We start from the raw sequence: 12,404 nt of genomic DNA, 5'->3' as shown, positions 1-12,404 counted from the left end.
CATCTTCACACGTACACACAAGGACGTGACCGAGAAGTTGATGCTGTACTCTGGTGAGGCAGTTTTTAAAGTTGATGCTTGAATTGGATTTTTCTCTGACTTAACCACTGTACGGAGTTTGGAATGAGAATTGGATGCTGGGGGATGTTTTAGAGAGGGAGGGAGGTGGTTGGGGATGGGATTGGGTGATTAGAAAGAATATTAAGTGAAGTAGCAGGAGTTCCATGGCATCAAGTTGAATGTACGTGTCCCCCATTCCCAAGGCCCCACGCCTACAGGAGAGAGGCTTTGGGATGGGGAGACTTGGGTTTGGATTCTGATTCTCCACTAACTTACCTCGAATCTGCATACAAGTCCCGGAGTTTGTGAATCTCAGTGTCCTCATTACAAAGATGCGGGAGCATCTGCCTCCCCTGTGTTGTGCTGAGCAGTGTGGCCATGCCAGACTCTGTATGAGACGGACTTGAGAAGCTATTAAATGCACAGGACGTAATCTTGCCTCTTCAGGACTGAGTCACCCGCAAGATTAGTGTTTAGAAAAAGAACAATACTGGGGTTGGAAGGAGGGGAAGTGGGGACTGATGAGTCCTTTGATGATTGATTGGGTTTGTGGCTATGTCTGTAGAAGCAGCAAGGAGAATATTTTGAAGGCAAGAGAAACTTCTAGTAACAGAGGGAATTAGAGCAGAGCTCTAATCAGATCATCTGCATGAAAGAGGCAAACACTAAGCTGGGCGTTAGTTTGGGGGAAGTCTTGACTGATGGACTGATGTTCTTGGAAGGAGGAATTCCGGGTCACTGTCACTGAGTCCTGTTTACTTAGGTGACTGACAATACAGCTAACAGTCAGGCTGTCGTGCCTCAGCCTCCTAGGCAAACGTGTTACTCTGCAGTCTTTACGAACTGTTAGGAGGTCAATTATACTTGTGCCCCCATTCACTTGTTCCTTCCCACACCCTGAAGGTAATAGGAATTTATCTGCAAGCACCTACTTCATCTCAGCAAGTGAACCAACCTATAGCAACTGGGGCGGGTTCTACAGAAACACCAAAAATCAGAGCAACACATAAGCATATTTCTCTGCTCACTTCCTTGAAGTCAGTATTTTTCAAAATTGTCAGCATTTAGGATTCAAAAGAATATCTTACTTCTTTCCTAATATATCAAATTTAGAAAGATGTGAGCTACATGTTACTATTACTTTGCCTTTAGAAGGTATTTCAATTTAATTAGTTTGAGAGGAAATAAGTCTCACACACTTAAGCCTTTTGAATGAACGTGTTCCTTTGGGAACATTGTACTTCACAGGAAATAGATCAAATCGAAGTTGCAGAAGAGCTCATTTCAGCACTGCGTCCGTTAACTGAGTCCTTAAAACCTGCGCCTTTGCCCAAAGTATTAACATATTGGAGCTTGATGTATATTATTTTGTCTTTTTGAGAAAAGATTAATGTGCTTATTTATTCAGAAACATTTTTTTCATTACAGCAAGACTGTGTTTTCCTGTGAGTTTTAGTCCTCCTCCTGTTCCATCCGTGTCCTTGGTACCCCTCCACCCCAAGTTCTCCAGTCTGCAAATCTGAAGCCGTGTTTGGAAAGTGAGGGTCATTCTTTGTGGGGGCTGGTGCCCAAGATTTGAGAGAGGGAAAATACGCCACAGTACACGGGTCTTCTTTGAACAGGACCTGGTTACCTGTCTTCTCTGTTAGTCCACTTCCTACTGACAGAGACATACTGAGGTTCCTGTGGTTCCTAGAAAGAGCTGGGCAGGTTCATCCTGCGGGTCTTTTCACATGCTTTTCCCCAGTCCTGGTGTCCACGTGCTGCTCAGTCCCCCTGCGCCTGCCAAGCTTCTGTCTCTTCCTCCAGACCAACCCTCAGCTCCAAGAAGAGGTGATCTTCTTGCTTTATGCCCACAGACATCAGATGGCAGTGATGATGATTACTAGACTACCAGATGCTTGAGGACAGGGACCATCTCTGACTGAGTAAAATCATTCCTACAAAGAGACTTTCAGAGAATCTGGTATCTGAAACTTACCTAGTGCTCAGCACGGGCTAGCTGTGGGAATGGTGGTAATGAAAATTTCTGTATCCTCATCGCTTGCATGACCACTGTTGAGTGAGTGAATAAATGGTTGGATATAACACACATCTATTATGCTTTTATTGGAATATTTCTTCGTCTGGGGCTTCTATTTTGTGAGGCCTGTTAATTGGATTTAAAATTCCCTAGGATTAAAAATGAGTTATTTATCCTATGGGTACCCCAGATAAATACTCTTAGGAATGTTTTCTAATTATTAACAGGACAGGCTTTTCAACTCAAATTTGGCTATAAGTACTGGCTCTGGATATGTTATATTGGTCAAATTCATTAAGTTCCCTAAGCCTCAGTTTCTCCATCTGTATAATGAAATAATCACCCTCTACTGGTTTGTGTGCAACTTAAATAATGTATTTAAGGCATGTGTGTGTGTGTGCATGTGCCTTGTGTGTTATTAAATGGTATTATTCCAGAGTAGTTGTAAAAATATCAATATAGAAAAACAAACTGGAAATCACCTTAAATCCCACCCTCAGAGATGCCATCATTGTTGACATAAAGTAGAGATACTCAGAGCTTTCTTTAGACTCAGAAACTTCTCAGGAATGAAAATAATGTGATAAATAGATTGCATGATACTTTGTCATTTAGTTTTTTCACTCAATAATGTTATCTTTTTATGACAATGAATCTAGATCTATATCATCCTCCTTCACCTTTTAATGGCACAGTTTTCCATTTATTGATGTATGATGACAAAGATGATAAACCTTTTGTTGATGAATGTATAGTTTTTTCCATTTTTTCTCTGTTATGAGTATGGCCATGATAGATGTTTTGACACCTGAGTTTTTTTGTTTTTTGGGTTTTTTTTGAGGTAACACTGGTTTATAACATATAAATTTCAGGTGTCCATCATTATATTTTGATTTCTGTGTTGGCTGCATCATGTTCACCACTAAAGTCTAGTTGCCATCCATCATCATACACATGTGCCCCTTTACCCCTTTCACCCTCCCACCATCCCCTTCCCCTCTGGTAACCACCAATCTGTTCTCTGTATCTGTGTGTTTGTTTGTTTACCTTCCACATATGAGTGAGATCATACAGTATTTGGCTTTCTCTGTTTGACTTATTTCACTTAGCATAATACCCTCAAGATCCATCCATGTTGTCACAAATGGCAAGATTCCATCTTTTTGTGGCTGAGTAGTATTCCATGGTGAGTGTCTGTGTGTGTGTGTGTGTGTGTGTGTGTGTGTATCACATCTTCTTTATCCGTTCATCTGTTGGTAAGCACCTAGGTTGTTTCCAAGTCTTGGCTATTGTGAACAATGCTGCAAGTGAACATGGGGGTTCATACATCTTTTCAAATCTCTGTTTTCATGTTCTTTGGGTAAATACCCAGAAGTGGAATTGCCAGATCATATGGTGGTTCTATTCTTAATTTTTTGAGGCATCTGCATACTGTTTGCCTACTGGCTTCACCAGTTTGCACTCCCACCAGCAGTGTATGCGAGTTCTCTTTTCTCCACATCCTCTCCAACCCTTATTTCTTGTCTTGTTAATTATAGCCATTCTGACAGATGTACGTTGATATCTCATTTGCAGTTTTGATTTGCATTTCCCTAAGATTTAGTAATGTTGAACATCTTTTCATGTACCTGTTGGCCATCTGTGTATCTTCTTTAGAAAAATGTCTATTCAGATCCTCTGCCCATTTTTTGATCAGGTTGTTTGGTTTTTTTGTTGTTGAGTTGTATGAGTTCTTAATATATTTTGGATATTAACCGCTTATTTGACACCCAGGTTTTTAATGTTTTCAGGATAAATTCTTAGAAATGGAATTGTTAGATTAAAAATTAACCTATAAATAGATTCATCAAATTATAAACATTTATGATTTGTTCTTTTTTTCTGCATGTGTGCTATACTCAATAAAAAGAGTTTATTAAAGAAAAAAAGTTACCCCATAGATTCTAAAGTCTTGAAATGTAAAATTTAGGATATATTTGAAAGTGAAGTAGGGAGGACTCTCAGATTTCGTTATCAGTAATTCCAGTTACCTGAATTCCAACTCAGTTCTTTAATAATAATTTGTCACTGTTTATAATAAATTCTTCTACTTTAATAAAGGCATGGGCAGAGGGAGTGTTGTTGAGTATAATATATTATAACATTCAAACCTCAGGCAAATCTGTTGCTTGAACTAAATTTTAATTTTTATATGATTAACATTTCTAATCTGAGCTTAAGTTAATTAACTTTTACTTCTAATTTGGTAAGTTTTTTGAATGGGCTTAATTGCCCTGCTCTCCAGCATAAATTTATATTCACGTTCAGTTGTACTATGGAAAATTAAGAGTAATTGAAAACCTATTTCTTGATGATATTTTTGAATAATTAATTTTATTGAAACAAATCTCATTAAAGACCTCTAAAGTGAAAGTTTATGTAGTATAACAAAAGTATTTACATCCGTTTACTTTCGCTGAATCTTTGTTGGATTAACCCTAATTCTGCTTCTTCTACAAATTATAAAATATTGCAATTAAGTATCTCTGGAACCTAAATATAAAGGGTTTGCCTCAAATAAGTGTATATATTTTTTTCCACTACAGTAGCAGAAACCAACCCATGAGGAGGAATATGAATCACACTGAAAACTCATTAAAATGTGACATAAATTTTACAAATACAGATGTTTCTCATTTGGTGCTATTGTCTTCGGTGTCTAGAGTGGCTGTAATTTGCTCTTGAATGACATTTCATTGAACTGGAAATTCAGAAGGTAGGAGAAGATGAGCTAACTTAGCTGTGATAAGGTATTCGTGACTTTCCGGGACCAAGGGTCAGGGAGCTGAGCTAGAAGTTACTGACTCTGAAGGCCCTTTTTCAGTAATCAGAAGAGGAAGCCAAACACAGATAAGAACACCAGAATCGCAGGGCAAGAGCCTAGAAAGCTCCTTTGCACAGACAGCCTTCCTTTGTCTTTTTCTTTTCTTTTTTTCCTTTTGAATGCCAAATGCTAAATTACTGAGTGTCTGAGCAGGCATAAGCCCAGGAGAGAGAGAGCGGTGTGGCACTTGGACGTGTTAATTAATATCTAAAGTTGGAAGGGGCCCCAGTTACTATATCAGCAGAGATTTTTCAAAGGCAAAAAACAGCAATTAGTTCAAGGTAATTTAACCAAAAAAGAATTCACTCTACTGGTATAGGTGTCCCTCCTGGAGCCTGAAGATCAGGATGCGTGGGGGCCTCAGGAAGTGATGGGTTTTCAGGCCCCTTCTTCCTCATGGCAGAGTATGACCAAGCTCAGAGATGTAGAGAATCCTTACCTGTGTCTCAACCCCAGCTGAAAACCCCCAAAGGAGAAACTCTTGATGTCCCAGCCTGTGTGATATGTCCCCCAGCTTCGGCCTGGAGTGGCATGATTAGCGACACAAACTTGGCTGCCCATCATTGTGGATGGTGTTTGTGATGGGAAGGTTTGAAGGACCATCCCTTGCAAAGAGAAGTGGTTGTGTGCTGGCAGAGATCCCCAAAGTTTCTACTACATCCCCTGTCTGGTCTGGCTTTCTCATTTAGTGATATGGAAATCGAGGTGGAATGGCATGAAATACATTTCCCATAGTCATGGCTTGATGAATGTGGGATAAAGATATAAACTGGGTTACTCTCAAAGTAAACTGGGTTACTTTGAGAGGGAGCACTGTTAATAATTGGGGAAAAATGCACAAACTGGACTGTTCCAGAAGAATTAGGATATATGGTTGCCCTTGAACAGAAGAGTTCTAGAGCTCAGATTTTAAGATAATAGATTATTTGGGTGGAGTGGGAATACCAAATCAGGACTAAAGATAGTTCTTCCTACCGTTGTGAGATAAGATCAAAGATAAGGGCATATCTAAATTTATTATTCTTTCCATATATCGAGTCACCTCTGAAAGGAGAAACTTTGGGAAAGGTACTGAGTTTCTCTACTTCTCAGTTTACTGAAAGTAAATGGAAAATAATAATATTTTTCCAGTTTCTAGATAATCTAAGTGATCACTCATATTCTGAAAGGATGGGAGCAGTATTTGCCCTAAAATGAAATATTTTAATTGTTTTCTTTTGGTTTGGGTCAGAAAAATTAAAAGGGTAGTCAATCTATGTATATTCATACATTGAAAAAAAGTGTAATAAGTGTATATTATTGTTCAGGGTGCAGTTTTTTTGCACAAAGAGACACAGTCTTATGGGACTGCATACTGCATTTGGGACTTCAAAAGCCCCACAGTCAACAATTGGACATTTCTTCTACGTGCTGTGGTGAAGTGCTTGATTCTGACCTCTGTATCCCAAGACTCCAGGAACTAAGAGTAGTGACTAGCATCCTGCAGTGCCTGCTCAGAGTTTACTTAATAGACATCTTTATAAAGATGACCTTTAGAAATCCTCTGATTTTTGTGTGCACCTTACAGATGAGGTGACCTCTAGGTGTGCCTTAGGATTACAGGCTTTTAAACTAACAGCTAAATCAGCGTGGGCAAATTCCTCAAGCTTTTGGAGCTCCAGGTTTGTCATCTGGTGCAAGCACGTGATGCCGGTGGTTCTGAGATTTCAGTGAGATACTGCGCACAGAGAGCTCAGCCGAGTGTTGGGCGCGGGGTAAGCGCTCGGTAACTGGTAGCTTCACTCTTTAGAGTTAACCTGAAAGACTTCCAGGCTTCTCAGAAATAGAATAAGTGACAGTCTCAAGTTAATTGTGTATAAAATACATCATATTCTTTCTAATTATCTACTGAATTTCCTCTGGAATATATTTCCTTTAGTGATAAAGAAATATAAAAACTGCATACATAGTTGGAAGCTATGTACCTTTCATGTAAATAGTGAAGTTGTTTTGTGTTAAAGAAGATCTAACACAAAAGAGATCTTCCTCTCCTGAAACTCAGTGGCTGCTCATGTGTCATTTCTGAGGCCAGAAAAGAGGCTTTGTCACGGATTTTTTCATCCAGAGATCTGCGTTTTCCTTTTAGATTTAATCCAGTTAAAGCAGGTTCTGCTCCTTCTTGAGGTCTTGTTCTGTTCGCAGTCTTCTGCTGACTGGGGGACTTTCTCCAGATGCCTCTGAACGTTGGCGGGGAGCAGCTGCCTTAGCAAAGCCCACAGTTGTTGGCACTGGAACAGCACCCAGAGCCAGCAGGCTGCTCGCTTTCCGGGCCGAAGCCTCTGCCTGTTCAGAAACGGCTCCCCCAAAGACATCACTGTAGATTCACTCTGAGTAAATTACAGTTAGTGACCTGCTTTCTTTATTTGTGCTGTAATTTTTCCCTCTTAGAATAATAGTACCATGTAGTCTATTCTATCAAAATGGAGGATTGCAGCTAAAAAGCAAGTGTATCCATAAACACCCAACAGCTCAATTGTATACGCTCAAGCTTTAGCTAATCAAAAAAACCATTTTTCTTTAAGCTCAGTCACTTTGAAGGCTGGAGCCCACCTCAGAGAAGGCGCACTAGCAGTTATTAATGGAAGTGCCACTTCCGTTCAGGGCTCTGCGGTTATCCTCATCGAGCGCCACTGTGTGCAGGCTGTGCAGGACAAGCTGGGGATGCCGGGGGACACCGGCTCCTGCCCCCCGGAGTTGATCTAAGCTCAGTAAATGCGGGCCCTGCACTGGTGCTCGCCCCCAGCAAGGACCGCCTTTGCCGTGTCCGGTGGGGTGTGAGTGCAGTGAGAGATTGTATAAACCTAGTGCCGTGGAATTCAAAGGCAGGAAGGTTTGACAGGTCGTGGTTTAGGAAAGACTTTCTGAAAGCAGAGGCCAAGCGCGGCGGGAAGACGTTCGTGAATAATTACCTGAATGCCAGGCATTGAATCAAGCATATTCCACGCATTATCTCATTTTAAAATTGTGATTTAAAGATCCTTATTTGTAGTTCATTATAAACTAAAGAGATTGAAAAATCTGGTTAGCAAAAAAAGTGGTTACAGGGGCCGGCCCCGTGGCTTAGCGGTTAAATGCGCATGCTCGGCTACTGGCGGTCCGGGTTTGGATCCTGGGCGCACCCTGACGCACCACTTCTCCCGGCCATGCTGAGGTCGCGTCCCACATACAGCAACTAGAAGGATGTGCAGCTATGACATACAGCTATCTACTGGGGCTTTGGGGGGGGAGAGTGTGGAAAGGAGGAGGATTGGCAATAGATGTTAGCTCAGAGCCGGTCTTCCTCAGCAAAAAGAGGAGGATTAGCACGGATGTTAGCTCAGGGCTGATCTCCCTCACAAAATAAATAAATAAATAAAGAGTCCTTTAAAAAAAAAAGTGGTTATGCTAGACATACTATTTTATTACCAGGTTTTGCCACATAATACATTTTGGACGTTTACTATGTCATTAAGTGTACTTCTCCACATTACTCTGAATGACTACATGATTTATATAACTATTTCCCTTATAAGTTAGGTAAGAAGATGTAAACATAAGAAAAAAAGACCATGAAAGTATTAGGAGAAAATATATAGTCTAGAGGGTGGGCATGTTTTTTTTCTTTCAATACTTTATTTTTTTAGAGCAGCAAAATTGAGAGGAGGCAGGGAGATTTCTCATCTCCCCTGTCTCCACACAGGCACAGTCTCCCTGGTTATCAACAGCCCCACCGGAGGGAACATCTGTTAGTCAATGGACCCTCACTGACACATCACCTCACCCGGAGTTCAGGGTTTATGTCAGGGCTCACTCTTGGAGCTGCACGTTCCATGGGTTTGGACGAAGATCTGACGGCAGCAGCCATCACTGTAGCGTCATGCGGAGGGCGGGCGTAGTTTACATACATGCTAGTAAAGGGACAGACTCTTAACAGAAAACATGGGTAGTTCTGAACACGCAAAAATTAAAAATCTTTCGGGTATCAAGATTACTATGAATCAAGTTTACAGGCGTTAACTCTTAATTCTGACAACAGTTTTGTGAAGTGGGTGCTTAGGTTCCTTTTAGAGAAGAAGAAACAGGATCAGAGAAATGACAGCGTGGAGATCAGTGGATTTCAGTGTGATTGGTTATCCTGGTGAAGAACAAGAGCTGCTAGAACGAGAGGCATAGTTGGGGGGCAGCTCGAGTTCAGTCTCTGCCACAGCCTTGGGTATGAATGCCGCTCCACCACGTCAGGTGATAGACCAGCTTCGTTTAGGCAGTCAATAATACTATATGCTCATTCCATCCTTTGAAGTATTCGCTTCCATATGCTTTCTCATTGTAACTGGGATGTCAAAAAGGATACCTTTTTCAGGTGTGTCTTCAAATGCAAAATTTCGGAGAGCTTAAGGACAAATTAGATGCTCATTACGAAAAGCATAAATCCATTTTTAATATCCCTTATATAGTGTACTATACTCTCCCTTAAACAGTAGAAATTATCCAGGCCTCAGTTAAACAGGGGTACTAGTGTAGATCATTAACTACTTATGAAAGAGACAGGGGAAAAAGCCAAAACTCTGCCAGCTGTTGTTATCATTTGGATGAAATAAAATAAAAGGTTGATTATGGCCATCATCATAGTTTTATCAGTGGGAAAATCTGGAGTGAAAAAATTTAGAATGTAAATGTTTTTAGATCATATTTAGGTGCATTTAATCAAGTTAAAAACCCCACCACATCTTGGATAAGAGCAGATATGTATAGGAAAATCTTTCTGTGCAATTGATCTAAAATTTGACTTAAAACAGGGACAAAACATTTACCTCCTCTATGGTAACAAAATTTATGCCATGTAATAACCCTGACATGTTTACAGAGTCGTGTCTAATGGGCCCTCCAGAGCTCTGGCGAGTACCACAGTGTGTCTGTTTTCTACATTGTGTAGGAATCTGGAAAAGTTGTATGAAATGAAAATCTATCATAAAGTTTTTGCATCCAGCTTAATCACTGCTCTCTTGAAGTTTAGAAAAGGGTTAAGGACTGTCTGTTCTTTATTAACTACACTCAAAACTGAACTTAAGAGATTTTAATAGCTGTTTAGTGTTTGAATCCATAATACAAAGAATATTAAGATTTTTAGCATTAGTGTCCTACATGTATCCACTTGAAAATGAATGGACTTCATTGTTTAATTCCAAAGATATACATATATACTTGTTTACATGTATAGATATATATTTTGCATTTTACAAGTGCATTTTATTTTTTCCCAATCAGATAAACAATCAGATCCTGTATGGAAGAAGTCACCAAAATGCGTCTGCCATTATTAAGACTGCCCCATCGAAGGTCAAGCTGGTTTTCATCAGGTGAGATGGAGATGTCTGGTTTTCTAAAATCTGAGATCTCTTCTGGAGATGTTATTATATTTTGTATTTTATCTCTTGTATTTTATCTGTCTAGCCAGATTACTGTATTCTAAAAATACATTTTCCGTTTGTAACTGTCACTAAGAAAAGTATAGATTGTTTGATTATGAGGTTTTCTTGTTGATAGAATTAGTAGTTGAGGCTGTGTTATGAGAGGTTCGGGGATTCGATCGGAGACGTAAAAGACACTTTCCACTCCAAACAAATGGACTGAAGGTATATTTTATTATATAGAGGATAGTAAAGGTGACAGTCTGCAAACAGATCCAAATAGGTCAAATATTAAGAGGGAAAAAACATCAGCCTGACTGGAAAGGGAAAACACCCACATCGGCTGAAGAGAAATGACACAAATCAACCGGAAAGAGAAACACCAGGTTGACCGAAAAGAGAACAGATCAGATCAATTACTTCATATCAAATCAATTACTTCACATCAAATCAAAAACTCACAATATCCATGCCCCACTGCCGGGAGAGTCCTGTCAATCGACGCGGCTGGGCAAGGATCACACGTCCTGGGCAAGGTGTCCCTTCCACAGGTGGAACTCTCCCCGGGTCTCAGTTTCCAGCAGTTTTTATACCATCAGTAATTTTCAGAGTAAGCAATTACAGAGTTTGCAGAGCAAGCATTTAGTGTTTCCATGCACAAAATGGTTATCAGTGGCATACGTGCACTGAGCCCCCTGGCTAACGTCCCAGCCCGGTAGTTGTGTACGTGCATTGTTCTCTTTGGTTATCGTCTCAGCCCGGCACAGATGGCCAGTCCATTCCGGGCTACGACGCTCCAAGAGCCTTGAAATGTTACAACTTGTAACTCTCTCCGTGGGAGAAAGGCCGGTTCCCGGGAAAAGGCCAGTTCCCACCACGCAGAAAGCAGCTTTTATATTTCTTTTTGTGCTGGTGGCTGTAGGTCAATGGAGTGGCCAAACATGGCTGTACTCATGTCAAGACAGGCTGGCATTTATATTTCAGTTTAAAAAAACTCTTCCCTTCTTGATCTGATTATCCTGTCTGTGAATAGAATGGAACCGTCCCATGTCTCCTCCTGTGGCCATCATTCGGTCCATTTGCTGACTCATTAACGTCCTCACCAAAGAGCAGGCAGGAAGGCAGAACTCGGGGAAAGGTTAGGAGCTTCGTGTTAACAGTGCTGGTGAGAAATCCAGAGGGGGGAGATGGAGGCCTGCTGTCTAGAGCTTGTGGTGGGTTTGGGGCCCCACATTCACCCGCCCCTCGCCTGCTGGCTGACGGAGCCTCTTCCATGAGTGAATCAGAACTGGGATCCTCATTGGTGTTGGCCATCGTCGCCACGTCAGCCATGGAGTGAGGCTTGATTTTCTGTTAATGAATGGCAATGACAGGTGAATGGGAATTATTTTGGGTGATGTAGCTAACAGTGTGTCCACTGTTGCTCTGTGTCTTTTCCCTCTGAACCTCCGTTATCATCTGTGAAATGGGGAGAATAAAGCACGTACCTCACTTGTTGTGCTATTTCAGAATTTGAAGTGCTCAGCACAGTGTCTCGCAGAGTGACGGCTGACAGGGTGTCAGCTGGGGTTTAGTGATGGTGATAGTTGTTGTTATTTTCTCCTTCTCCTTACTTACCTGTCAGCAAGGCTGTGCGTTCGCAGGGGGCCGTGGGATTCAGGGGCAGTTTTATTCCCAGATATGGGCACTAGCAGGTGATGAAATACTCCTGCTCCTGAAGAAATCCCACGCTGGTGCCTTTTCTGTCCACTCAGGACCACTTTCTGGCTTTCCAGTTTTTCGCTCTTGCTTCCAGAGAGGGAAGCCTTCCCTGCTCATATGTCTTTGTGCTGAGACAGGCCTCTCCGGCTTACTCCCCTGAAACCTAGACACCGACCTCCTGTCTGGGTTTCTCTGCCCTTCCTGCGGCCAGAGGTCACAACATTCCAGTCAGATGATGAAAACGGGAACAGACTTGAGGAAGGGTCAGCCACGAGAGAGTTCAGGATGTTGTCCCTCGAGAGAAGTCCACACAAGAAGTGCATGTGGCTTG

General features: G+C 41.3%; 1 protein-coding gene across 10 annotated transcripts in view; it reads left to right on the top strand.

Moving 5' to 3' along the window:
• Positions 1-12,404, top strand: part of PATJ (PATJ crumbs cell polarity complex component) — a 308,284-nt gene that overhangs the window by 181,251 nt on the left and 114,629 nt on the right. For all 10 annotated transcript variants that reach the window (XM_087417183.1, XM_087417200.1, XM_087417192.1 and 7 more), the window contains one exon: positions 10,230-10,321. In XM_087417183.1, coding sequence (XP_087273309.1) covers positions 10,230-10,321 — 92 coding nt within the window. The remainder of the gene's footprint in view (positions 1-10,229; positions 10,322-12,404) is intronic.

This window comes from Ceratotherium simum, chromosome 2 (genome assembly GCF_057802395.1).
Source record: "Ceratotherium simum simum isolate JZ-2026a chromosome 2, ASM5780239v1, whole genome shotgun sequence".
Lineage (NCBI taxonomy): Eukaryota > Metazoa > Chordata > Mammalia > Perissodactyla > Rhinocerotidae > Ceratotherium > Ceratotherium simum.
This window is presented reverse-complemented; position numbering and strand designations above follow the sequence as displayed.